Below are 27,886 nucleotides of genomic sequence, written 5' to 3'. Positions count from 1 at the left end.
AATTCGGTACTTAGTCACGTCGGGGTTACACCCGATCGAACCCAACTCTAGAAATCGAAGCCAATTCGATCCCTTTTCTCGAACGACAATGCAATATGATAACACTAACTATTCGCACCGTTGGTGACCGGCCACTGCCTCGCACGACTAGGAACGCATATCCGCCTCCTTGCCGCCCTCCACTCCGTCACGCGAAACCCCCTCCCCTTTCGCAGCGAGGCTTAGAGGTCGATTTGCCCGCAAGGAGTCATTGGTTCTCGGTAGCTTCGATGTCGTCGGTGTTAGGCTTGGTAGGAATTCTTGGCCATCGTTTTCTGTCTCAGCATTCGGCGTTGGATGTGGCTTTGGAGTTGAATGGGGTTTCGGAGGTAATTTTCTTCTCCTTCTTGTTCCTTTTCTTGCATTTGATCTTTTTGCAGATAGTTGAAAAAGTGGGTTTCTGCTTGAATTGGGGTACCATGGCAAGGTGGAAAGAAGAGCTTCCTGAGAACAACTAACAAAAGTAATTTATGAGAGAATTGGGTCATCGGGAGGTGTTCTCTTGTCATCTTAATGATTCAGATTTTAGGGTTTTGAGGTTGATGTGCTACGTAGTGTCGATTAATAGGGTTTAGATGTATAGCCTGGGGAAAGATCTTGGGTTGTGCAATCTGATGAATTAAGTTAGCAGGACTTGTTTCCTTTCTCAGAGGGCCTCGAACGATTTCAGGAAAACAAAGAGTGTGGATAAAAAGGAAAGGAAAAGATATGCGGGAGGCAGTACTTGAAAAGACATTGGACTATTGATCTTAGAGTTTTTAGTGTCATAGGTGAGTTTTTTTGTCATTGAAAAGAAAACTCCAGATCCTTCCTTGTTCATAGTATAAATTATCTCGTCTTCACCCTTCCACATATATACACTTAGTTTACTCATTGTATGGATGATATCTTCAGCTTTTGTTTGTTATAAACACTTGGCCATGCTCCAACAAAGCAAAGAAGATTCATGATCCATAATGTTATATTATGTTATAGGAATATGACGTTGACATCGTGGTTAGCTCGACGTGGTTCTGACCCATATGCGCAGGGATGTCCGAAGTATGGCCGAGGTGCCTCCGAGGTGGAAACGCTGAGTTCCCAGGGTGCCACCTATGTAAAGACTAAGGTCGAGAGAGCTTTCCCGACTCGGTCGCTCCGACACCCAAGTTAGTAACCCCTCGGTGAGTGAGTGTCATCACGAGTGGTATACAAAGTGAGTTTTTATACCTGTCAGTAGAGGGGCAGAATATTCTGTGGGGAGACAACCTTTAATCATCTCTAACAACCTATCTTTGTCCCTTTGTCCACATAAGCAATAAGGGAAGAGGTAGTCCACAATTGTCTGTTTTAGACTCACGTCCACATGGGCAGACAAAGGGGATGCAAGTTTTACCCTCGAGGCTGACTAAGCTATCACATCGGCAGCCGCATGTCGGATGGTGATTGGTCGATGATACTCTCCCTATTACATCATATAGGAGAAAATTTTATTAACTACCTTATGAGCTCAAGTTTTAACTAATAAAATAAAAATAAACTTACAACAACAACAATAAAGTTGTAAGCCTCAATTATTTGGGATCAACTACATGAATCTTTTGTCGCCGCCATCGCGATCTATAAAAAACTATATGTTTAATTAAGTTAAGAGTATTTAGATCTTTATTTATAGTTTCTATCAAGGTCTTTTAGATCTTCCTCTATATTTTTTTCGTACTATTAATGATAATTATTTCACCACTTCTAACTATCACATTCGTTAAAGATGTAGACATTTCGTTTCTTATTCCACAAAGATTGCTCGTGACATTTCTGAGGCAGCAAAGGTTAAAGATGCATGTGGTGTTCTAGAATGAGTCTAAAGGCACTGCATGGGTAAAAATTATTAAGTTAATCTTGGAAGAGAGCTGATTATCACCTTACGAAGGGTAGTAAGTTATTCATTAGAGATCATCATCCGAAAAGTATGATGATAAATGTAATTGCTATAGAGGCTTAGGATCTTTCTACATCATCCATTCAAGGATTAATGCTATTTTTTTATGTTAGCTAAATTTAGTATCCGAAAGAGAGCAGCAAAAAAAATGGTGGGGAGCACGAGACAAAATTCAAAATTCTAAACAATGAATGATTACTGAAAAATACTAGCTTCAAAATTCTAAAGCAGTTTAAAATATTTATTCAAATTTTACGGTCTTCAAGAAACGCTTCGCAGATTTTAGATCTAGGATGAAGAGAAGGGATGGCAAAAGTAATATGCTTTATGCCTGTCAATATGTCTTCCAAACGAAGAAATATTTAACATGTTGATCGCCATTCTAGTTATCAATTATTCAGGCATAAAATATGATTTAAAAAATAAATTAAATATGATTTCTATAGCTGGAAATGGTGCTGTAGCAGTAGACTGGAGGAAATAGTTGCCCGAGTTATAGTTGAACTAGAGCAGAGTTTGTTAAAAAATTGAGATGTTGGGTAGTCAACTAGAATGATTATTAGGTTAGAAAGACAAAAAAGTTAAGATGGGAAAAGCCAGAACTTTTTCTCTGCAGACAAAAGATTGTTAATACTTTGCAAAGTAAAATAATTGAAAATCATCTCCAATGGAAGGATAACAATTGTAGTATAACAACAAATAAGTTATAGCAGTACAAGAATCCAGTTAGCCATAATAGGAACAAGTACATACCCACAGTTCACCAGGAAAGCAGTACTGGTTAGTCAGATAGAGAGGTTAAGTTTTGCAGGGCAAGCAGGCAATTTTGTGAATTATTTTGTAAAGATGCTTGGTAGTAAACCAAGGAGCAGTAGTTTGCTTTTTATTCCTACGGGTGCATGTTTTTGTAAGATTCTAGAACTGGTCAGTGGTGGAGTCTTTACACATTGACAGATATGAGAACAATTGTTACATTACTTATGTGATAGACATGATCAGAATCAATCTAACCAAATACTAAATACATCAACTTTGATGTGCCATAGGTCATCATCATGTCAAATTAACAGAAATTAGTCGGTTTACACCCACTCACACACAACACTTGAATCGACTGCACCTCTTTGTTCCCTGCACTGTGAGAGAGAACATTCTTTTAGTGCTCTGCTGCACCTACTAAGAGGCCCAATATTCTTTCTTTTACTCTCTAGTTCAACTCAAGCTGCACACTCTTTTCTTCCCAAATGACAAAGAGGATTCAGCTTCATATATTCTTGAGGCATCCCGATTATGTACTTATATTCTGATAGTGGGGAACAGTTTGCTACTGGAAATTGTTTTGTGTTACCAAGCTAGTGTTGCTGGATGCATGTATCGTATTATACTTGAGAGGCACCTTAAATGATAGATAATCAAACATGTTCATCCACATTCTTTATGTTGTTTCTACATAAATTTTTATTCTATAGCTCTAGTATATTATCTATCCCTTTCAGGATAAACTCTGAATGTGATGGATGATAAAGTAGCTCCTTGGCAATCTGGATGATCAAATTTAAGTCACAAAAATAATCTTTCTCTTTGTAGAATTAAGGCCACAGAAATGAATTCTTACCAAATCTCACAGTAGTGGAAGATGAATCACCACGCAACCCCTTTTTCAGTATTTCAGGCCCATGTATACCTCTTTTAACTTAGGTCAGGTGTTCTTGTTCTTCGTACAACTATTAATCCATGGATTTTTTTCGTTTTCAAATATCTACAGGGATGCCCCTGCATATCTTTGTCCTGGGAATAGGTCAGCATCGCTTGCTTGGTATCTTATTTGATATTGCCAAAATTTCATATGAGTAGGCTGAGGCTGCCGAGTGGGATTTGGTCTTGGTTGGGGCTTTGGTAGTGCATTGTCTGTAAGTACCTGTCCTCAAAAGTCACTTTCCAGGGCTTCCAATTTGGTAACAAGGCAATCAGATACACAGCAGCAGTGCCATCAGATTCCTCAAAGCGCGCTCAACAGGTTCAAGTTTCACTTCACTTGCAAATCCTGTTTTCCTGCTATTTAACTGCTTAATTGTTCTATGATCAGATTCCTTGTGATTTATCATTAATTACTTAGTTCTTAGCCCATCGCAGTTGATAGATCCTTTTTCTGATATTGAGAAAAATTGCATGAAAAACAAAAGACTGAATATTGGAGGTCACAATCACTCAAATTCCAAGATTTGTTTGGGAGCGAAATATCTGACCCAAATTAATTCATCATGCATTGCAACATATTGTTGCCTTTTAGTCTTAGTATTACATTATTATTATCAGTGAATCATGTCATTTTATTGGTCAAACTCGAGCCTGATCCAACTTGATTTAACATGCATGAGATGCCTAGTGAGTCCTTGTCCAATTCTCCCATGCAGAAACCTCATCACACTAGAGCAATTATTATCCAAAAAGTTGCCATCTTCCTCAATGATTTCTCCCTCCGTAGTGCCACCAAAATATCACCATAAACTGTCCACCACTATGGGGGATTTCTCATGGTGGATTTGTGCATGCACACTTCTGCTTTACCAGGCAGAACAGCTAAACATTGCACCCATTTGTCAAGAAATGGTAGCCTGTCATGTTCTGGGCAGCCTAAAAGTTTGATCTGGGCACTGGAACATAATGAAAGCACCAGTATCTACATCTACCAAGTTGCTTGCTTTACTTCCAAAAATACTTGCATGACAGCACAACTTAGCTTCACCAGTATATGATGCCCTCATAGCATCTTCCACCTCACAATTCTTTCCAGTGGCTAACCTCCAAAACCTCCAGCATCACATCCTCCATGACACCTCAGTGAAACCCCAAAAGACTCATACCTCCATGCATGAATCACCTTTCTGGTCAGGTTAAGATCCAACATTGGACCCCACTACAGAGGCCCGATTGCTTCACAAGCTCATCCTAATTGCAAGTGTGAGTGATTCAAGTGTTGTCTGTGAGAGGCAATGGATGTAGTTGACATGGATAAACTCTTTCTCCCTCTGGAGTGGAGTTTAGTGACAGAGGCATTCAGTAACTGAAGAACATCAAAACCAGTCTGGTCTCTCTTCAATTACAAGTTTCCAAAGAGCTGCTGTCCCACCTGCCCCCCATGGCATCTACAGGAACATGGAGAGACTGGAAAGGAGATTAAAAAGACCATCCAACTTGACATAGATCTTCTTTTTCGCATAGATTTTTTTCTCCTGAGGCCAACCTATCAATTGGTACTCTATCCATTAACTACTTCCACTGCCCAAAATCCATGCCACATGAAGAAGTTTCTTTAGGCTGCTTGTAGGGGAGGCACGCAAGGGCCCGCCCACAAGCCTACACAACGGGAATGTCTCAGGCATCGGAATTCCCTCTTCCAGTCTCCATCGCCTCCTATAAATCTCCATCCTTCCTTTCCTCCAGAGAAAAGGTGGAAGAAGCCCAAGCAATGACAATGGCAGTGGCAGCACAAGAGAAATGGGAGGAGGCCTTTGAGGAAGAAGAGGAGGCCTTGTCGCTCTCTGGCCTCCAGGTGGCCGTCGACAAAGATGACGACGGTGAGTGCAAGTCTAGTGATGCGGAGGAGGACTTCGAGTTCCGGATATCGGTGGCGGGAGGTCTCCTTTCCAATGCCGCGGAGACCGACATGTGCGCCGCCGATGAAGTGTTCTTCCAAGGCCAGATTCTTCCACTGCGGCCCTCCATCGGCTCCTGTAGACCGAGCTGGAGCAGGTCGAGGTCCGACTCCTTCGACCAGTACTCATCTACCATTCTTGGCTTGGGCTTCAACTGTGCAAGCCGGAGTAGCAGCAGCAGCAGGAGCAGTAGCAGCTGCATCAGCAGGAGCCATTCATCAAACAGTCACTCGAGCAGCACCAGCGAGCACCCGCGGGTGTCACTTCCCGGCAACTTCTGCGCCCGTCCGAGTCCTACGCCGCAGGTTCGCGTCCTTAGGAAGGCGAGCGCGGGGCGGAGGAGCACGAGCTCTGCGCCGCCAGGGTGGGGGATCTTTCGGCTGGGCATCGCCAAGGCCCCCGAGATCGAATTGTACGACATGATGTCGCGAAGGTCGAACAGCTGCGGTGTCAGCAGCAGGAAGAGCGACGCGGAGGCCAAACAAGCGAAGAAGGCATCGAGAGGTACAAGGATCGAGGCAAATGTCCAGAAGAAGGCACCGCCGCGGCCCGGCGGTCGTGGGTTCAGCTGCAAGTGCTCGTCGGATGCGCTGGAGCCAATAGCCATACCAACAAAGAAGAAGAAGGAGGAGACGATGAGCTTAAAGAGGGGTGAAACTGTGCGCAGGAGTAGGGTGTTTGAATGGCTGGAGGATCTTTCCATTGCAATGGGAACACGGAGTTGAGGTGGTGATGGTGAAGAAAAGACTGGTCTTTGCCTTGTCCATCAGCTGGTCCTCCTCCTTTCTTGTGGTTCGATCATATCATGCTTAAGATGAGCCTTTCTTTCTTGAGAGGCTTTGATGATGATGATGATGGTGGGGATGGAATGGAAAGAGAACAATGGGTGTTTTGCCTGGGTACATAACACACAAGCCTTTACAAAAGCTTGTGGTTTTCCTTCTTTCAAGAACAAGAAAAATTAAAGCTTCAAGGAAAAGTTTGATGGTTTTCTAACCCATATTTGTCCCTTATTTCTTTCACTCGATCTTCAATTTCTGTTTGTGACATAGCAACAACAGAAGGTATTTATCTCCATTCATATAGCTTGGTCATTTCTCAGCTCTCTTTGTGGAGATCTGGTGTGTCTAATTAAAGAGAATAGGAGAGGACAGATAAATCAGGTCCACTAACTGCAATCCGAGTTACTAGATCTCACATTTCAGTATCTAAGACATAATCTGACATGTTAGCACGTATTTAATTCAAGCAAGCATCAATGGAGGTCATATTTATACTGCATTCTTGCTCTTCAACCAGGAGGAATGCTTGTATCATGACCGTTTAGAACTCAACTGATGTCCTAAATGAGCCAATACTATGACTCAATCATTAAGATCTGTTTACTTGGAAATGGTTGTGGAATTCAAAGGAAATTAGTCCAGCAATGCATTTAGTACCAAAAGCCATCTCAAAGAAGGTTTGTCTGCACATGCTTTCCCACTGCTCGCATGGTATCAGCTCTTCACCAAGATTCTTCCGTATATCATGCAAACACTAAGAAAAGACCTGTCACAAGTTCTTACAAGGAGTTCAGAGGGGTAAAAAGAGTCAGCAATCAAGTGAAAACAAAAGGATGGGTAATAAGCTTTGCAACACAGAAAATAAATTGGATGGGTGTAAGGGAAAGTTGCAGTGTGTCCTTTGTCCTTTAGTTTGGATACAAAGTGGCATGAAAGAGTCTCATGTGGAGCAGCCTGTGTCTTGAGCTTTGGAAGGTAATGCTTGGATGCAGTATAAGCTGTCAAATTCTGTGTATGTGGACACATTATAATGAGCAATGAATCAAACTCATCCAAATCAATCCGGCATTCAAGTGGAGAACATTCTTGATCTGGAGGGGCCAAGATCAGGTGATATGTTATCTTGTGTTCTCCTTGACTGGGTTTTCTTGTATTTGGTCTCATTGCTATGGTCCTAAGCTTCTGCAGCTTTCAAGTGATGAGCTGTAGCAGAGCATTCAATCAATGGACAAAAGGAATCTTTGGAACATGAAGCATCAAATTGTTTTCAGTGGATGCTCCCTTGTGTTTCTGACCACTACTCACTGGCTATTTTGAGAAGACAAGTTCTGTTGTCTCAGATTGGTTGCAGTGGATGCTCTATTGTGTTTCTGAGCACTCACTGGCTGTCTTCTTTGAAGCCCAGATAAATCTCCAATCTAAATTGAGTTGGAATTCATCAACAACTGTCCAACTAAGCTCAATTTTTATGGCAGATAGATCACCAAAATAATGACTGAATCAGGGAAAAGCTTACAAATTGATAAATTGCTTTGTTGTTGGTATGGAAAAAATGTCTGCTAGTATCAAATTTCTCTCTTTATAATGAAGAAGACATACTTTGAAGAACAACATAATCTTGTGGAAGACACATCTGCTGCTGCAACAATAGGCAGGATTTCTATTTTGGACAGAATGACTTGGAACTGTTGTCAGTAATCAAATCTTCCGCAAAATCCTCCCACAAGGTAACCAAATTGTGCCATAAGAAAGCCAAATAGATAGATATTCCATATCAATATATGAGATGAGAATGCAAACGAAAACAAAGCCAACGAACCATCAGCTCTATTACAACGTAATATGTCCCCTGGCAATTAGTTTGGTTTAAGCTTTGTTGGGACCCCTCTCTAAAAGAGACGAATCCCTCCAAAAATTGGCGTATGCTGCTTTATGTGGCGTGCACACGGTATTCTTTAGTAAAAGGCGAAAGAATAGTTCGCTCTGTGCTCACCACGCAGCTGCGTGATTTTGGTTGATGAACATTCCGCTCATTATATAGCGGGTTTGGCCGATCAGTCCTCTTAACTGAGCAATGTGGGACTAAAAAACCCCGTTTCTAAGCCCTCTTCCAAGTAGTAGCGAAACCTGTTTCTCAACTGTGCTCGTCAATGTGTTCGATGCGTCTCCAAGTAGTAGCGAAACCTGCTTCTCAACTGTGCTCGTCAATGTGTTCGATGCGTCTCCAAGTAGTAGCGAAACCTGCTTCTCGACTATGCTCGTCAATGTGTTCGATGCGTTCTAATGTGTATGCTCGCTTTACCTCGTTGTCAAAATTTCCATAGTGTTTATATTTAGATTTATCTGCTTCTCGACATTTGTACCATTGTGTATGCTCGCTTTGCCTCGTATGTGTTTGTCAAAATTTTCGTAGTGTTTATATTTAGATTTATCTGCTTCTCGGTTACGCATGCCATTGTATGAACTCGCTTTGCCTTGTATGTGTTTGTCAAAATTCCCATAGTGCTTTTCGACTGTGCGTGCCAATGTATATGCTCGCTTTGTCTCGTATGTGTTTGTCAAAATTTCCATAGTGTTTCTATTTAGACCATCTGTTTCTGTCAATGTGTATGCTCACTTTGCCTCGTATGTGTTTGTCAAAATTCCTATAGTGTTTATATTTAGACTTATGTGATGTCTATCATAAAAAAATATTATTATTTATGATAGACAATAAAATTAAAATTAAATAATATATAATAGTTATTTTTTATGATTTTTTTGTTTTATAATAATTGTGATCCATTTAAAATTGAAAAGAGATTCTGATAATAAGATTTACTTATTATTGTTATTTTGCCCTTTTTTGGCTTGTCAAGGACGAGGACGAGGAGGACGCCGAGCCCGCTGTCAGCGTCCGTTCAACGCGATCGATTTGGTCGTCTCCTTCCGCTTTATTACCACCACCGCCTTCGATCTTCTTCTCCGCCAGAGGACGAGGGCGGATAACCAAAGCGGAGGACGACTACAAGCGCGGGAGGATGCAGATATTCGTGAAAACCCTAACGGGGAAGACGATCACCCTCGAGGTCGAGAGCAGCGACACCATCGACAACGTCAAAGCCAAGATCCAGGTCTCCCCTCCTCTTCTTCTTGTTAAAGGTCGCAATAGATGATTTTGGCTTGAATCTTGACGGGGCTTTTGGTTTGTACCCTGTGACACCAGAAACAATGTCATGTTTGTTCAAAGATAATGGGTTGCAGGGTATTTCGTACGGCAATGAGCAAGTCGCCTTTTTTGCAGGACAAGGAGGGGATACCTCCAGACCAGCAAAGGTTGATTTTTGCGGGAAAGCAATTGGAAGATGGCCGCACCTTGGCTGATTACAACATTCAGAAGGAGTCGACTCTTCACCTTGTCTTGAGGCTCAGGGGCGGAATGATGATCAAGGTGAAGACGCTTACTGGGAAGGAAATCGAGATCGACATTGAGCCCACTGACACCATCGACAGGATCAAGGAAAGGGTAGAGGAGAAAGAGGGGATTCCACCTGTGCAGCAAAGGTGCCCTCTCCTCTCTTATTATTTAGTATTCTCGTTGATTTATTTTCCACCTTAGTTAGCCTTTTATATTTCTCTTTTAATGCATTCAAAGCTAACTAATCACATCTTCCTTTTTTCTGTCATCTACGGAGCTGTCTTTGGTTACATTAGAATGAATTATCTGTTGCTAATCTAATAATGCTTCATATTTCGCTATTGATTTGTTATAAACCAATCTGGATGTAAAGTTCTTTATTTGTTCTGAAGAAGGATATGATAGTGTTAACAGGAAGTGTCTTTGCTTTACAGTATTATTCATCTATTTTTCTTTTGGCAAAAATGACCTTTGTCCGTTAAGACCTTTGTAAACACTATCATCTCTTTCTGTTGTTTAGTACACAGCTGATGTATACTTCTTTTTTTGTTGTGCACTACTGCTGATGTACAATTTATTTGTATTTACTTTGTTTTTTATTATAACTTAGATGGATGGTGTCACATGGTGCTTATTGAAAATGTATGCTACGATCTGCTATTGTGTTTCTTGCTTAAGTATGCTAGAATAAATGTTATATCTTTGAGATAGACTATGACCATCCGTCGAGATTCTGTAGCATTTTCCTAAAAGGCAACAGGATTTTTTTTGCTTTGGTGCATACTCAACTGTAGATCGTAGAGTGCTTTTGTTGTCTCCTTTTTTTTTTCATGTGTGTTTTTGTCCACCTTAGTTATGCAGCCTTGTGTTCATCTTTCTTGAACCTAATTATCAACTTAAAACTTGTTTGCTTACATTTTGATTATAAAGAATCCCCACACATTTATATAATGTTAATCAGTTCCTTTTTTGGTAGTTGGGTGTAAGTCTTGGCATCAGATTTGGTTGCTCCCATGCAATCTAAATGGCTAGGAGTTTAGTTAGAAATAGCTTCCCTGCTTACTAGGGTATGACTATATATGCATCCACCTTGTGTGCTAAACCACTCTCTAATAAAAAAATATGCAAGACCACCCATTTAACACAATTACATAATCCAATTCTCTTCAAACTCACAAATCACAGTATCTCAATGTATCAAACTACCTCATGCTAGAAACAACACAATGATCTATAGCAACACATAACTGCTTCACTATTTCTGCACTTATCTTCTACATGCACAGAATATGTTTACCACCTCCCAACAGCATTATCCTTCTCACCACATCCTTATGCAAGAGATATTTTTGCACTCCGTAATTTTGATAAAAATAGTCAATTTATTTGTAAATGCCACTGGCCAAAAGAAAATACAGTACAAATATTCTGTTTCCATCTGCAAATTTGATCAACCTTATGCATTAACATAACATGATAGTACTAGATTTTGAATTGTTAATTAGAATGATGTCACCTGGACATTCGTTTCAAACATATGACAGAGTACCACCACTTGTTATGAGAACTTCTCAATATGTCATGAATTTCTTACTGTTTGCTTATTGAGGTCTGAGCTGCATATCTAAGGTCCTTGAGTGGTTATCTTTTCACCCCTTGGTCTGAAGTGCTGGTTTACGTTTGTGCTTGCACTCGTTAAGAGCCACCGGTCACACATTGTGAAGTATAAGAATTCACCATGGACAGTGCCCCTGGATTGGCATATTTTTGGCCTATAAAAGAAATTTTCTCTACAACACGAGTGATTCTTTCCCTGAATTATATAATTTGTTAATATTTCTTTGGTCTGAACCCTGTTGTAAAAGGTGAGTCAATTTAGGCCCCCACTTGCCCTGAACTCTCTTGAGATCTATTGATTGTTGTTCTTGACAGACTTAAGTGTCTTGTTTTAAGTAGGAGGTTATTCATCTACTAGCAGCATAGGTCCCTTGCTTATAATTATTAAGTACCATTCAACGTTTCTGGATCAACCAATATGCTTTTATTCCTATTCTCTCAAGATAACTGTGCATTTTATTGCTTCTTTCTAAAGTTTCTCTGCCAAGATTAATTCATATGTACAGGTCTTTACAATATTACATGCTTGACTAAAAAATCCTGGGGTATTCAACTCAAATGCAGGCTCATCTATGCTGGTAAGCAGCTAGCTGATGATAAGACGGCGAAGGAGTACAACATCGAGGGTGGTTCTGTCCTCCATCTTGTGCTTGCCCTGCGGGGTGGCTGGCACAGAGGTTTGTAGGTATCTTTGGTGGTTCTACCGGTCCATATGTGCTATGCAACCCTCAGAGAAAATGGAAAATTCAAAGTTGGATGTTGTTTGGAAGTAATTAGCGAAGTAAGTTGGGTCTGGTTAGGCCTTTAACTAGTTTTCCTCGAAAATAAGATTATTGTTCTCAGGAGCATGAAATATTCGGCAAAGTTTGAACTGCTGGTGTGTGTGTGTGTTTATTCACATATTGGCATTGCCTATGAATATCCAAAAATGTGCTTTTGAGGTTCATGTGGCTTAGTTTGCTTTTCTACACCCTTAAATGAGTACGAATGCTTGGTTTATGGTATTTTTTTTAGTGTAACAGTTTGATGGAGTAAATCAATTTGCCATATTGTGTTTAAAGCCATAAGCAGATTGAATTGTGCAATAGTTTGTGTGCATGCAACCCAGAACAATAATTTCACTGAGATCCTCTGCATCTGCTGCTATTGTTTCTCTTCTTCAGGCTGAATGTATTTTCTCCTTTGAAGCTTAAATGTACCATCTGCAATGCAGAAGATGGTCTAAGGCAATAAAATTCCTTATTATTCAGTACATTGCGGATCGTACATTTCATTCTTATCGAAAAGAAAGAGATAAGATAGAACACTCAGCAAAATTGTTCTGGTTGCATGCATTTAAAGATGAACTTGCAGTCTTCCTTTTTCTCCTGCATTTTATAAATAAATATAAAATTTCGATCACTAAAACACGAAAGAAAACTAGTGTTTTTTAACCCACGTCTTTGAGTAGTTTCTTTTGGGGTCTTAGATGGTCATTTTTCTTTTGTGGTCTTAATGGTCATCCGAAACAAAAGAATATTATGCGGTATGAGACAAATATTCTGCACATCAGATCGAATGGGAGTTGTCCAGCTAAATGTACCTTCATCTACTACTCGACCAAAATTGAGAACATGAGACGTAAGTGCTCTAATTTTTCCTTGAATAGGCCTCAAGTAAGACTTGAGTTCTTTCGGCCATCGGTTAGCTGAGGAGTGTAATCATCGATAATTTTTCCTTCTTAATATAAATAATTTATCATAATAATATGTTGTTTTATTTAATTTATTTTTTATTTGTGTAATATGATTAAGAAAATGATTAAATTTTATTTCCTTAATCGAGAAGTTAGGAATCTTGGCAATCAAGCAAATTATTAATTTAATTATTAAAATTATTATTTTTAGATAAAAATAATTGTTCTAATTTATTTGATTAGATATATCTATGTTTAAAAAATTATGTGTGAATTTTTATGATTTAATTAGTTTTAAATTTTAAGATCATGAATTTAAATTATTTAATTCATGGATTTAAGTTACTCTTTAATAATTTAAAATATTAAATCTAATTTAATAAGATAAATCTAATTGGGGTTTGACGTGAGTTAGGTATCTGTTAGACTGGGTTGATCCAGGCCATCTAGTCAAATAAAACTCAACTCATGTGGCAATGTACGATCCAATCCATATAATCAGAAATAATCCAATCCATGTGGTTAGGTACAACCTAACTAAGCACAATCGAACTTAAGTGGTTAGGCATAATCTAACTCATGTGGTCAGACACAAATCAGCACATGCGATCAAGCCCAACCTATGTGGCTATGCACAACCAAACTTACGAGTCAAGCATGACCTAATTTAGTGGTAAGGCTAAGCCCAACTTATGAGTGAGGCTCAGCTCAACCCGAGGCTGGCCTAACTATACAATTGGTGTTAGACACATTGTTATCTCTCTACTTAGCCCAGTGTATCAAACCCAACCTGCTATATGGACAAACATGTGCGGCACATGTGACAAGTGCGTCGATTCGAATTGAGTTAGCACTATGCGATATAATATAATTTCCTGAATCAAATAGATTTAGGATGATTTCATATCAACTTACTAGTTCAAACCTACTTGACCTAATTGAAATTAATCAAATCTAAATTAGACCAGGGTAATTTCAGATCGATTCTATAATAATTTGAGTTTGGTTCCGTTAGATCCTAATTGAATTGAGTTTGGTTTAAATCAATTAATATATTCTAATTATAGTTCTAGTTGATTGAGGACTATCGAGAAACTAAAGCCTCATATTTTTGTGATTTGATGAACTTCAAAATTTTATCTGAATATATTATTTAAAAATAATAATTATTTTTATTTTTTTAAATTTATGATATTTATGTGATTAGTGGCATGTAGTATATTAAAGTATAATTTATAAAAGGAGCTACAGGCATATCACAGTGTAGAACCACCGATGGATATAGTCTAGCAAATCATACATAAGCATAGTCCATCATAATATTTTATTATATTATTTCTTGAATACATATATGAATGAATATAAATGAATGATTGTGGTTGTTTATATATCCCTACCGAGGGTAAGTAGGGCAATTCCCTTCGAGGATTGGCAAATTATCAGACATGACAATTAGATGGTTTCTTTATTTATTGTTGAGAAGAACATATTCTCACTTTGATAGGTGCGGGATACCCCTCTATCTGTTGTTGGGAGTGTGATATAGGTTTTCTCCATTCGATGTTGGAGAGTGCACCATCGATGTATGCTTTTATTATTTAATTACTGTGTTTGTCATCGAGATGTGTTGTATGTGACTAATACATAATTTTATTTACTATATAAGAATTATCATTATTTTATGATACATGAGTTTTATAATAAATTAATATATTATTATTATATATTAAATTATTGACATTTGTATATGTTTCATAAATATTAAAATTATTTTTATGATTTTTTTGAAGGTTCTTACCATTGGTTTTTGATATATTTTTATCTTATATATTTTTTAAATTAATATACAACTTTGTAGTAGATCCGAGACTTATGTGAAAGAGACTTTTTTTTTATCACTTATCGCTTTACTAAGAAAATGTAATCCTCCTTTTAATTAAAAAATACTGTATTTATTATAAAAATAATTATTTAAATTTTAAAAAATGTTTTTTTATAAATTATATGTATTTAAATAATAGTTATCTTATCAGTTCTAGATCATGACATTTAGTATCAAAGTTGTTCTAGTATTTAGGTATGATGAAGGAGCTTGAGTATAAAATGACTACTCGTGAATATAGTTAAAGGGCTCATCACAATATAGAGCCATCACTAGACTATGCCTCATATGCATTGTACTAGGGTTTGACAACTATGTTGGACCTTGATAAGGACGTCAAACTTTTGAAAAAATAAGCTGTATAGATCTGTATATGATTCAACAAATTCAATAAGATATTGTACGATAGGTCACAATAAGATATTTTTGTGACCCATGCGGAAAAAGGGATAATCAATCTCGTCGTAAAGTCAACTTAGAAGTTTATTTGACATGGTTATATATAAAAATAGAAATGAATGTTATAGATTCTCATATATGGGATTTAGGATATAACACAATGAAAAAAGATTCAAATATCAATTTCATATAACAAAGTGGAAATCAAAGCCAAAGCTAAGTTCAAAAATAACTGAGAGTCAAACAAGTGTTTCTCATTATTGTTGGGGGATAGCCTTACGATAAAAGAACTCAAGTTCCGATATTAAAGTCAAAAATGGAGCTCAACATATATATATATAAAAGAACTCAAGTTCTCGAGCATCTTATAGCATTGCAAAATCAGTGTACTCTGCACAGCAGCAAATGCTAGTATAAAGGTTTGAACGAAGCTGATTCGTTCATTAGTAAAGCCAAAGTTCATAGATGTACCCATTGTCGTGAATAAATTAAGACCTCGAGCTCAAGGACATAATTATCCATAAAAAGACCTACTAAAAGATTTTAGTATTAAAGTAATAATAGTATTAGTACTTAGCTTATATTCATAATAGTATTAATTAGTAGTAAAATAACATATATTTCTGTAAATAAAATGGAATAGGAAAATATGAGAAAAAAAAGAAATTCACTTGGGATCTAATTATAACCATCCGATTAATTCTACTTCAAAATTGGGTAAGACTAAGTTTGGCTTATAAGGATTTGATGAGTATATTACTAACTTTCATTTAAATATTTTTAACCAATGATTCAGGTCAAACGAAGATGATAAACCAGTTAGCCAATCAGGCTCTCAAGTCATGACATTTGATATCAAAATCAATCAAGTATTTGGATACGGTGAGAGGGTTCGAGTAGGAAAAGACTACCTGTTGATAGAGTTAGATGACTCATCACGATACGAAGCCACCATTCGACTATCCCTAACATGTATCATACTAAGATTTGATCTGGATTATGTTGGGGTTTGATGGAGACGTTAAGCTCTTGAGTAAGAAAAATTATAATATCTCGATTAGTCCCATATTAAAAGTGGATAAGACTAAAATTAACTTATAAAGGTATGATGAACATACTTTTATCAATTTTAGTCTAACCACTTTGATTAGTGATGTAAGTCAAATAAAGTTGATGGGTCAATTAGTTTATCAAGCCCGGATAGTAAAAAATATATTCTCATGAGCTAGTGAGAAAGATGATAAATACTGTAGAGGTTATAAAAAAAATAAAATAGATGAGTAAGATAAGGCTTATGATGCATGAACCCCACCCTAAATAGAGTGGGCAATGTTATGCCTCTAGGATCATCCATGGGAGAAAACATACCTCAAATTGTAGCTAGTCACGTGACTGCCAAGAACAAAAAGAGGGACCCAAATGGTAATTACCCAAACCTAGCAACAATAGTGAGCCCAAAAAAAAAAAAATTCGACCCACTATAGAATATTCTCTTGGGCCTCACCTACTATAAAGTCTCATTCATTTATTGTTGTAGATGTCAATTATTATTCACTTGTAAACTTATTTTTCATTTCAATCATAGCTTGAGTATCGAAGGGATCAATTCGGGCAATCTCACTTGAATCTAGTCTTCTTGTAAGTTGATCATCAAGTGAGCAAACGAGTGCCTGAACCACCCTCTTATACGTTTCCAGGCTCATCATAGCATGGCTCCAATGGGGCCCCTCCATCGAGTTGGGAACCTCTACTATCTTTTAGTACAATAAGCAACATCGAGTGATGCTAACCGAGGTCACAAACCTCTGAGACATCTTTCGAGAAGGTTCTATTGAGCTCGGGGGTTACCTCCCTTTAGCATCGGAGATCCTCCTTTTCTGTATAATTCTCCACTTTAGAGACATCGAGACGACTAGAGACTCCTACCCAATTGAGCCAAGGTGCAGGTCGATCCCCAAGAGCTTAGAGCCTTGGATAAAGAGGCCTCTCATCTCTTCTTCGGTCAACAAAATTCATCCTTAGAAAGGAGCAACTTAAAAAGATTAATAGCTTGTTCACCAGGTCGAAAAAAATGCCTCGAGAAGCATGACTTAGGTCAACCCCAACTAGCCAATCATCAATATATGTATCACTTCCCGAGGCATTTTCCTATTAACATGGTGGACGGGTTTCTAATCTTTTTAAGTTGCTCCTGTGAGTCGGGTGTCGAATCTAGCTAATCTTTTTAAGTCAATCAGGATCATTCCTTCTAAGAAGGAAGACCTCTCTTACACTCAGATTAGTTTCAATTAGGACTTGGGTCCTCTCAACTATTAGCTAGTTGAGAGTTAGAGGCTCGGATGAATTGAAAGAAGACATTATCCTAACCGGATGTGAAAGTTTGACATATACGTACATCTGCTTATACGTCGATGCACTAAAAACTGGAGTTAGGTTCCCCCCACCATATTTCATCTCATAGTGCTTATACTTTAAAGCCAAAGTATTAATCAACATCGGAACTACTGTTGCATTCTATATTTCTAGGATTGGTCTTCGCATATCGATCGTACATGTGGATTTTTTTAGGAGTTATTATATGGCCAGTCCACGTCCAAATGCTTGTCTAAAGCTTTGAACTCCTTTCCTAATATCTGTCTCTATCTATTGTCACGTAAAAATTACGCGGGGATGTATTCGATAAACATCCTTTTTATTAATGCTTATTAGGTTAATGAGAAAATTAGAAGATTGGAAAAGCGAAATAGGTGTTGTGTGTTAAATTACTATGAGAGTGACCGAGAAATATGTCTGGGAGCTCTAATAACGTAGGAGAGTGTGATGGTTAGTGTATGATAGAATAATAAGTGGACACTCTCTACTTAAGCTTTTTTATGAAATAACTTAGAGGTGAAGAGAATTAAAATAATATCGGAGCAATATAATGAGAAGATATCAAATTCCTTTTGGAAATATATATATATATATATATATATATATATATATATATATATATATATATATATAGGAAACAGAGACGAATGATTAGATATTTCAAAGTCAAGGACCCAACCGAACCCTGGCAGTTAACCAACTCGGATCAACATGATGCCCGACCGTTATCCACCGTGGTACCTACTTCGCCGATGGGTCCCCGTAGGGCCCCACGCGTTCCTTCCAATCACCGCACGAGTAGATGACGCGGTTCGTGCTGTGATTTGGGATCCACGCGCTTCGTCCAATTACGGCGCGAGTTAGGTGATTGAGAAGAGTAGGATTACGGAGAAGAGCCGACCGGCGCGTGGCGGTCATGGGAGGGTTTAGCCGGTGGATAGGTGGGTAGAGTCTTTTAAATGGGGCTCCTGCGGTCGGTCCTCCACGGATCGGAACTGCTCCCTCTCTCCCTCTCTGTCGCTCTCTCTCGGCGAGTCCGGCCGGGGATGGCGTGGTGGGATCGGGTAACGTCGCCGATGAGGAGGGTCTGGACCGGCGTCGCTACCCGCCTCGGGATTCGCAAATCCGGTGAGTCGCACAACCCCTCTTTCCGATGCCCCGCGGCCCTGGTGCCCTGACACACGGGGTCTCATTCTTCCTCCCCCCTGTGCTCTCCCGCAGGGCTGACGCAGCTGAGGGAGGAGGTGAGCACGTGCGAGTACGAGGACGTGCACGTGATGTGGGAGCTACTTACGGAGTCGGGGCGGGCCGGACCTCACCGGGCGGGGGCGGCGACGGCGGCAAGGAGGAGGAGGAGGAGGCCCCGGCGGGACGAGTCGCACGTGTGGTCCGTGCTCGAGTGGGCACGCCTCGGCTTCTGCCGCAGGTTCTAGCGACCTCACGCGCGTGCCGAGAATATTATTTCCCTTTCTTTTTTTTATATATATAAATAGATATATTATATGTATGTATTTGGGTGTATGACCTTAGAATTTAGCAATACATAGTGTGTTTTATTAAGCTTTCTTGATCGGTATCATTGTGTTGCTACTGTTCGTATTAATAGCCAGTCATCAACATTTTTGTACCATAAAGGCTGAGAGTAAGTATGATTGAGCTTTGATGACGGAAAAACAAAAAACAAAAAAAAAAAGGAAAAATAAGTTTGACATATGCAACTGTGAGGAAAAGTTAAACAGGATTTGCAGTATATCTATCTATCGCCAAAAAGAAAAAAAGGTTAAAGAAGACAATTCGGAAGTCCAAATACCATTTATTTAAGAATCAGTACAGTCGTATGATTCACGGACTCCATAATTAAATGTCCCGAGGGAGGTTTTGACTTGAAGTAACACGTCTTATGGATGCCATAATTAATGTTTTGAAGAGAGGCTGGCCGTTGTTGTACTTTCATTGGGGTAATGTATTATGATGCAGAGTTAGATATTGTACCGAATCCACTAACATACATATAAAACAGTGAAAGTCCGGTAAGAGATATCTCTATGTTTCCATGTTGGTTACGATCGTGAACAAGTGTCTGTTGCTTCGAGACCTCAACACGCGATCGGTGCGAGTTGATTACATCAGTCGATATGGCAAAAAATCATGCTTGTTTTATAACGCCAGTTGGAGAAGACGGTCGAAGCATATGTCATTGTCACGGGTTAAATCTAATTGAGCTTGCAATAAGAAACGATGCATCCTTCGAGACACTACACAAGGATTAAGGACACGACAAGGCCGACGCCTACTTCGATCAATCATTCAAGCACTGATGTGCTACAGGAAACGACTAGAAGCATGCGCGTTGTCTTCTGGTTCAGATTAACTCTAAAAACATGCCCATGTGTGAAGCAACATTCAAGGTTTCTTCTTTAACATCGAGATAGTAGGAAACCAAGTGTAACTTTCACTTTAACAATAACAACTACAGGTAGTAACATAATCTGAGGAGCTTAAGAGGAACCTTCACCTTGATCACTAGATAGCTGCTGCAGGCTCTCGATAGCCCGAAATGATGGTCGCTCCTCGAATTTTAACAGATGGGCAACTTCATAAACAGGCCGCAACTGCCAAATCATCTGAACATCCAGATACGCATCACATTCGAAACACCAGACTGATAGATCACTGTTGGAAAATCTTAAGCGATATGAAGCAGGACCCAATCTGAGGTTAATCTACCAAGAAAAGGATTTCTGAATATATTATACCTGAAGCTCAAAGCAAGGCAGTGCCCACTCTCTTCATAGTGCTTAAGCATGTGTTTATTTATAAAACGACTGCAAAAGACGTCTTTACAGCTCAAACATAACCAATTTTCGGCAGGGTGGTGGCATCTGAAACATATGTGAAAGATTTCATTAGACGATCAATCTGGTAGCTAACACAATTTCTTATCTTGAAATTTTATTCAATTGTGGTAGGCAACATTGAACTACTTATGATCCGATTGTGACTAACAGAATCGGATTTACCCACATTTTTTTGATAGCCATCATCAAAACACGAAGAATCACAGGCGATGAGAACTATGAGAGGTAGAAGGGGAAGTAGAAAAACCCTCCCTCACTCTGATGTGAATGTGAGTCCCTATGATGCACTCTACTTCTATTTTATATACAAAAAAGTTCAGGCAATTTGATTAATCATCCTGCTTTAACCATTTGAACCCTATTCATCCGTCAAATAGTTAATAGTGGAGATTATGTTCTACCTCTATCTGTAAGTATATGTAAAGACAATAAATCCTGAACTCAGGAACCCTCGTGTTCTCCAACTTCTAGGGACAGAAGCCTAAAATGTATGGTATTGACCATGGACCCAATTCGAGGTTGGGTCCACAGTTTTGTTGAACTAAGACACAATAATTAGTTTCCAAGATCCTAAGGTGGATGTTTCTTGAGATTTATGGCTTGTCTTCTGATAAAAAAATCCAAAACATTGGATTCATGGAATGATCAATACATGAACCGTCATCCATTTGAAGACTCGACTGTGTCCTAATATGTCAGTTTCTAGATATCATATGTTGTTATACCGGAGAGGGATGAAAGAACAGTCAATAAGATATGGCACCAAAACAGGTTTGGATGATACTTTTTCTTTATCCAGCCAACTCTGCTCAAATCTTTCTGCCGCCACACAAAGAGTCCAAGCATTGATTATTCATGGAAATTCAAGATATGTCATATTTCAAGATAGAGTTGTTCTTACGCGGTAACCTGATGAAAAACTGGAGCACAAGCAAAGGTATGTTGCAAAACATAGTTTGATGAGACAATAAATCATCCAATCCCACTAAAGTCACGATGAATTGTTTGATTATCTTTGGTTATCTTGAAGCATTCTCCTATATAATTAGAGATTCAAAGAAGTTAGAATTATCAGACAACAGGATGATCACTTCAAAGCATCAAGCAGTAAGTTGATATATGACATAACAAAAAATGATGTTCTCTGATGACAAGATTGAGCTGCCAATTCAGATGCTTGATGCTAAGTGAAGTAGCAAAAATGGGTACTTCTTTTCACATAATACTGTGCTTTTAACAGAGTAAATGTGGATACTCCAAAATTGATGTTGAGTTTACCATAATGCCTGAATAGAAGAATGCATGAGACCTAAACCGACATAAGATAAATCCTCAAACATCACATGACGAAGGTCCATGAAGCTGCAGGGGACTGGAAATTCATTTGGACATTTGAGCGAACAGGTGATAGCTCGCAGACCCCAAGCTTTTAGTGATCACTTTCAATCATGAAAAGGGCGTCGGTTCTACGAATCCCAAAAAATTCCTAGGTTTTCCATCCTCCACCTCGATTCCTCGTAATCTCTACGTACGCGTGGACATTACATTCGAAAACTAGTTTGCGATCGAAGCAAAAACCGAATCTGGTGTTCATTAACTTTATGAAAGGCAAACCTGGAGCAGGGGGAATCCGGGAGAGGGATCTGAGAGAGATCGGAACACAACGAGGGAAGGTGGTCGCAAGCGGTTCGAGCCTCCACCCACCCGGATTCGGCGCCGAAGAAGTCCTCTTCGTCCACTTCGCGCTAAGAGGCGTCAAAGATCTTAAACGGAGAATAAATAGCACCACGTAGAAGAAGAGAATAGAAGAAGGAGATCACTTACCGTTCCCGACGACGAACCGCCCTCCGCCGCCATCGGGGATCGATCTCGAAAGAATTATAGTGGAAGTGATCCGACGAGTTGGGAAGTACGAGAAATGAAGCACCTTTTTGTGATATAACGTTGGGGAGGGGCGTCAATATAAAAACGTTCTACCCCAAGATATAATATATAAGGAATAAATCATTATTTTATTATTCATAATTTATATATATATTTTACTTTATATTTAAATTTCTTACTTTGTAATACTAAATATTTTTAATTAAAAAATATATCTTCTTATTGAAACCATAAGTGATGAAAATTCTTAGCCTCATATCTATTATAAAATAATATTATTCTAAAATTAAATATAAAATAAAGATAAAACTCTCGAAAATTATAAAAATAATATTTTAATATTCATCAAATATATATATATATATATTAATAATTTAATATAAAATGATAATATATCAATTCATTATAAATCTTATGTATCATAAAAATGATAATAATTCTTATATAGTAAATAAAATCATGCATAAATTATATGTGACATAGATATACATAACAGGCAAACAACAAATATATACATCATCACACATATACTCCTATACATATTTTACAGGATAAATTTTTTTCAATAATAAATTAAGAAAATTCATATTACACTCGAATAGGAGATGATGAAGTTATATTCCTCACTTGCCTAATCACATCGGTTATGTCTAATCACCAACAATATGGGTTGAATTATACATAATCATATGGATTAATCCATATTTTATCACATGGGTTGGATTATATTTGACTATATGAGCTGGATTATGTCTGATCACATATGCTCACAGCACATATGCTAAACTTTACCTAGTCACATGGGCTAATATGGTAAATAAAGTCATACCCAAATTTGATCCCTCTCATTAAATAAAATTTTAATATTTTTAGAAGTATTATAAAATAATAATTAACTTCAAATATATTCTTTTTTCATAAATTAATTAATTTAGATTCATAATTTAAAATTTTAAAATTAATTAAATCATAACAATTCACACATAATTCTTTGAAACATAAATATATCTAATTAAATAAATTAGAACTATTATTAAATTAACTAATCATTCTAATATTATAATTCAATGATCATTACTTATTAATCATAAAATTTTAAAATTCAAATATTATTATGCATCACATAAATTATAATTATTATAATATCAAAAATTATAAGTTATAAATTAAAAAGTAATAATAAAAGAACAAATGATCTTACCTCTCTTGGAGGAATTTTTTCCTCGAGGAATCCTCTCATAAATCCTCTAGCTCGATGAGGAATGAGGAAGAAGAGCCCATAGACTTCTATAGTTCCTTCGTTCGACCTCCTAATGAGAATTTAGGTCCTTGCGCAAACGTCTCATCCTTACGACTAGTTTGCTTTCTATGGAATGTCTCGTGGTTCCTCTAGTGCTAGTCTCGAGTGTTTGCGAATCGTCGTGGTGATCATCACCAGCAGAAAACCTAGCATTGTCGCAAATTTATCACATCTTGGCGACGTGGAATGAGCATGGAAGAAATCCTCGGTTCCAGTTCCAGGGAGGCCGATGAACAGTTCATGCCAGCCACTAAATTACATGCACTCATGCATTGGTCGTCATTCAAGAACACCTGAGCTAATTTAGTGGCTATTAATGGTGCAAGTATTTAGCTTACGAGTACCCCAAGCTGATATCTACCGAGAGTTAAATCTTCATATAGTTCTCTCATTGAAACCCAACAGGGTTGAAAAGCGCGTATGGAAAGGAGGAAGACGACGAGCTTTGCATGACTCCGGAGGGAAAAAAGCCATGCTCGACGTTTCAGACCTGCTTTCTCCAACACTTACTACTGCTCACCCAACGACTCAGCGACGTCCGAAAGCGGAGCAGAATCATTAGGACAAGGAGTTGCGTACGGCTTTTGGCTGCCTGAGAGGGCAATGGAGTCAGTAACGCACCAACAAAGGCAAAAAAGGGATGCGTAAGATGCGTTCGTGTTGCCTTCATCTTATATTCTTTTGACCTGCGGTGAGTCAGCATCGATGCAGAACCAATTATTTCTGATAAAGAGATATATATATATATATATATATATATATATATATATATATATATATATATATATATAGATGGACATATATGATTTGATCTTTTAGATATATTATGTACTTTTTTTGTGTGTTAAATTAAATTTATTTATTTATTTTTGAAAAAATCAACCTTCAGGTACACTAGAAATTCTCATAAAATGCCCTCTTAATCTTTTTTGACTTTAACAAGTAGTTATTGCTAGAATAACAACACTGGAACTCCAAATTGACATTGACGCTTACATACATATATCATCGATCGTTTACATCATTTTTATCTGATGCACCGGAAAAATAAAGCTGACCGAACACTGACACGTCACCTACGAAGCGAATACCCGCTGCGTACCACGCGGGCCCCACGAGTTCCCCGACATGCTCTCGGAATCCTCCCGGGGGTACAATAATTGGCACGTACACAAAGACACCGCGTTTCGCAGAAGACACGGCACTGCACAGCGCTTCGCTGCGCTGCGCTGCGCTCCACCAAGACGAGGTACGTTCTTTGTGTGCCAGCTGTGTGGAGTTTCCTAATTCCCGGTGCATGAACCTGACGAGGCACCAGCCTCAGCCCCCTACAGAGAAAGCTATAGCCGTATAGAGAGAGAGAGAGAGAGAGAGAGAGAGAGAGAGAGAGAGAGAGGAGATGAGGTAATATACATATAAAGAGGAAGGGAGGACGGTGGCTTTTGTGATGTTCCCCGCCTTCCCCACCACATAATCCCACTGTATCTCTGTGTGCGCTGATTGCAGTCTCACCGCCCCCTGTGCTATACTATTCGTCCACTTGCCCTTATAACGAGGGTTTAAGCATTTGGGGTTTCGACTAATGATCGTTGTTAATTGATCGATCGAAAGCTTTCCGAGCTCGTAAAGAGTTGGAATAGTATCAAACGATTGATTCGCCACCACAACTGCACTGCGGCTGGTTATTTGGATTCTGATTTGGAATCAACGAGCAAGTTGTTGCACACAATCCATACATGTATTGGGTAGAAGAATTGCCAGATCAAATAGGGAGAAAAGGGAAGCCGTCGATTCCCAAAGATCGAAAAAGCAAGCCGTCGATTCGCCCCGTCCGGAATCGGGCGGAGTGGGAAGAGACAAGGTTCGATGGGCGGGTGGCGGGCGGGTCCCGCCACCGAACGCGGCGAGGCGAGTCGAATACGACGACGAGAAAAGAAGGCGAAGAGAAAAAGAGAGGTGGGAGTGCGATGCTCGCTTCTCTACTTTGCCGCTTTCCCCGTCGCATCAGCGCGTCCGTCACACCCCACGAGCGAGGCCCAGACGGAGGGACGGCAAACCGCCGAATACGGCGCTGACACAGCGCCGCACACGCCCGTGATAGCGTTGTGCGGAGATGGGACGTGCCGGCCCCGCGAATGACCGGGGCGTGTGCAGGCGGCGACTCGCGACACGGCGGGGATGGAAGATGCCTTCCCCTCTTCCGCACGCCTCCTGCCATCCCCTAAGAGCCGTCCTTTCCGCTGTCGCCTCCTCTCTTCCTTCACCCTTCATGCTATGGACGTAGGGTTGGTATCGACGGCGTGAGATAACGAGATTGATGATACCAAGGCTGATGTGGCTATTAATTATTGGTTGGTGATGCATCAGAAGACTATGCATCGTGCGGTCGCGATGGATTTCCTTATCCTATTCCGGCAGTGCCAAGAAATGAAGAACGTAAACCAAATTACAAGGGAGATTTATTTAATAGACTAACATCACGGACTAACACACCGCCTCAATTCACATCGTTACCCAACATATTAATTAGAAATCTCGCCTGCCAAAAGCGAATGCCAAAACTTTCGCCGGGATAAACAACCAGAAGAGTCACAGACAAATAAGGGGATCAGTTCCTCAGGCGAAGAGGTTGAGAAGCCTCGGTTCGGCGGTGGAGCTGTCGCTCTCGCCGCCGCTCGTCGTCACCGATCCCTCTGAGTTCATCGACGGCGTGGCCGGGCGCCTGCGCCGTTTCTCCTCAAACCCGCCCGCGGGGGACCGGCGGGTCAAGCACAGGTCCAGATCGCATGCCGCGGCTGCGTCGGATGGGGCCGGTGCCTTCCGCCGCTTGGCCGCTGAGAAGGAGGAGAACCCGATCCTCGGACGAGGGCAGGGGCCGTCCGCCTCCGGCGTCTCATCGTCGCCGTGACCGAACAGCGAGCGGAGCGTGCCGCCGCGGAGGACCGTCTCCACCGCCTCCTGGCAGAGGTGCCAGTTTCCGGCCCACAGCAGCCCCACGGCGCCGTTCACCGGGTTGATGGTTCGCCCGCACGCCTCAAACAGCAGGGACTGGAACAGAGCTGCGACCAAATTAGATGGGGTGCGTTAGAATCCCAAGATCTAGAAATCCAAGGGGCAAAACCTGATCAAACCAGGGATTCGGGGGCGCGAACCGGGGCGCTGGGAAGGGGGGACGGCGGAGATGAAGGACATGAGGCCGGCGCGGCCGAAGAACTTGGCGACGAAGACGGTAGCGTGTGCCTGAGCCTCGGCGGAGTCCATCCACTGCAAACAAGGCCGGAGCAAGCAGGAGTCGCTGCAGCCCTTGCGGAGAACTCTGCACCCGTTGCAACTCATCTCCGACGATGTCTCATCCACCGCTCGATCGCTACACGGAGGTCAGCTCTTCCTCCTCCTCTCTTCCACTATAGTTCTTCTACCAATCCTCTAAACGTGCTACAATTAGTTCCTTGTTCTTCTTCTTTCTTCGACTCTGGGAGACTTGAGCGGAGATGGAAGAGGGCGGAGAAGAGCGAGGCGGAATGAGGAGCGGGCGCGGAGGCGGTGAGGGGAACGGGGGAATATATAAGGGAGACCGGGGTTAGGTAACTCGACCTTAGAGTTAACGTGCTTGAGGTATTGGGGGTGGTGTGGTTACCGCCTTGGGGTGGGGCGGGAGGGGTTCCAAGGTCCTGGGATTTCGGGGGGCGGGCAGCTCCGTGTTGCTGCGGTTGGTCGGTCCCGCGTTCCCCACCGTTTGATTCCTTTGCGGAGGGGGCGTTGGTGCGTTTGATGATACGGCCTTCTTTTGGCGTCCCTCGCACCCCACGTCAAGTCGCAATTGCTTAGTGGTCGTTTGGCTTTTGTTATTATTTTCCTTATTTTAATCGTACTTCTAGTGAATATATATATCCCTAATTTAATTAGTTATCTCATCCAATATATATCATTTGTTTTTATGGGGATGGATGGAACGACCGAATTCAATCGCACAGTTTAGACTTGGACGATAGGGGATGAGTCTAACCCTTGTAAGAAGCTTTTTTTTATTATTATTCTTTTATCATAGGGATATATAAAATTGAAACGAGACATGATGATTTTTGGATTAGAGAGGATGTTTGATG

At 40.0% G+C, this 27,886-nt stretch overlaps 4 protein-coding genes and 1 non-coding gene across 8 annotated transcripts; 2 read left to right on the top strand and 3 right to left on the bottom strand.

Annotated features, from left to right (window-relative positions):
* Positions 1-108: 108 nt before the first annotated feature.
* Positions 109-6,609, top strand: LOC103979851 (uncharacterized serine-rich protein C1E8.05-like). 3 transcript variants are annotated; one of them, XM_065142212.1, is made up of 3 exons: positions 109-368; positions 3,723-3,974; positions 5,402-6,609. In XM_065142212.1, the coding sequence occupies exon 3, from the start codon at positions 5,427-5,429 to the stop codon at positions 6,336-6,338; it is 912 nt and encodes a 303-aa protein (XP_064998284.1). In that variant the 5' UTR covers positions 109-368; positions 3,723-3,974; positions 5,402-5,426; the 3' UTR covers positions 6,339-6,609. The 3 variants fall into 3 exon arrangements, with proteins under 3 accessions (XP_064998284.1, XP_064998283.1, XP_064998282.1); XM_065142211.1 differs by having other exon boundaries at positions 4,851-6,609; XM_065142210.1 differs by having other exon boundaries at positions 3,723-6,609.
* A 1,667-nt stretch (positions 6,610-8,276) lies between these two features.
* On the bottom strand, positions 8,277-8,397 carry LOC135634465 (U5 spliceosomal RNA). Its single transcript, XR_010495376.1, has one exon. It is a non-coding gene; the product is annotated as a U5 spliceosomal RNA (small nuclear RNA).
* An 856-nt stretch (positions 8,398-9,253) lies between these two features.
* Positions 9,254-12,355, top strand: LOC103979852 (ubiquitin-NEDD8-like protein RUB1). Its single transcript, XM_009396067.3, has 3 exons — positions 9,254-9,508; positions 9,679-9,938; positions 11,974-12,355. Exons 1-3 carry the CDS (start codon positions 9,416-9,418, stop codon positions 12,092-12,094), a joined length of 474 nt encoding a protein of 157 aa, XP_009394342.1. The 5' UTR covers positions 9,254-9,415; the 3' UTR covers positions 12,095-12,355.
* Positions 12,356-20,071: 7,716 nt separating this feature from the next.
* LOC135632385 (uncharacterized) lies at positions 20,072-22,546 on the bottom strand. Of its 2 annotated transcripts, none has more exons than XM_065140916.1 (4): positions 22,421-22,546; positions 22,211-22,341; positions 20,495-20,620; positions 20,072-20,411 (listed from the first exon to the last, which is right to left on the bottom strand). In XM_065140916.1, the coding sequence occupies exons 1-4, from the start codon at positions 22,451-22,453 to the stop codon at positions 20,237-20,239; spliced, it is 465 nt and encodes a 154-aa protein (XP_064996988.1). In that variant the 5' UTR covers positions 22,454-22,546; the 3' UTR covers positions 20,072-20,236. The 2 variants fall into 2 exon arrangements, with proteins under 2 accessions (XP_064996988.1, XP_064996989.1); XM_065140917.1 differs by having other exon boundaries at positions 20,131-20,362.
* Positions 22,547-26,217: 3,671 nt separating this feature from the next.
* LOC135633710 (LOB domain-containing protein 37-like) lies at positions 26,218-27,335 on the bottom strand. The gene is made up of 2 exons (XM_065143544.1): positions 26,933-27,335; positions 26,218-26,839 (listed from the first exon to the last, which is right to left on the bottom strand). Exons 1-2 carry the CDS (start codon positions 27,114-27,116, stop codon positions 26,397-26,399), a joined length of 627 nt encoding a protein of 208 aa, XP_064999616.1. The 5' UTR covers positions 27,117-27,335; the 3' UTR covers positions 26,218-26,396.
* Between the last annotated feature and the right edge of the window lie 551 nt (positions 27,336-27,886).

This window comes from Musa acuminata, chromosome BXJ3-3 (assembly GCF_036884655.1).
Source record: "Musa acuminata AAA Group cultivar baxijiao chromosome BXJ3-3, Cavendish_Baxijiao_AAA, whole genome shotgun sequence".
NCBI classification, from domain to species: Eukaryota; Viridiplantae; Streptophyta; class Magnoliopsida; order Zingiberales; family Musaceae; genus Musa; species Musa acuminata.
The sequence above is the reverse complement of the archived record's forward strand: the minus strand, read 5'-3'. Positions and strand labels throughout refer to the sequence as shown.

Coding starts and splice junctions, on each gene's coding strand:
- LOC103979851 (XM_065142211.1), top strand. CDS start 5,328: ATGTCTCAGGCATCGGAATTCCCTCTTCCAGTCTCCATCGCCTCCTAT.
- LOC135632385 (XM_065140916.1), bottom strand. CDS start 22,453: ATGGCGGCGGAGGGCGGTTCGTCGTCGGGAACG. Junction 22,342..22,420: donor GCGGTTCGTCGTCGGGAACG/GTAAGTGATCTC, acceptor GACGCCTCTTAG/CGCGAAGTGGACGAAGAGGA. Junction 20,621..22,210: donor CCGGATTCCCCCTGCTCCAG/GTTTGCCTTTCA, acceptor CATATGTTTCAG/ATGCCACCACCCTGCCGAAA.
- LOC103979852 (XM_009396067.3), top strand. CDS start 9,416: ATGCAGATATTCGTGAAAACCCTAACGGGGAAGACGATCACCCTCGAG. Junction 9,509..9,678: donor ACGTCAAAGCCAAGATCCAG/GTCTCCCCTCCT, acceptor CCTTTTTTGCAG/GACAAGGAGGGGATACCTCC. Junction 9,939..11,973: donor ATTCCACCTGTGCAGCAAAG/GTGCCCTCTCCT, acceptor ACTCAAATGCAG/GCTCATCTATGCTGGTAAGC.
- LOC135633710 (XM_065143544.1), bottom strand. CDS start 27,116: ATGAGTTGCAACGGGTGCAGAGTTCTCCGCAAGGGCTGCAGCGACTCC. Junction 26,840..26,932: donor CCCCCCTTCCCAGCGCCCCG/GTTCGCGCCCCC, acceptor ATTTGGTCGCAG/CTCTGTTCCAGTCCCTGCTG.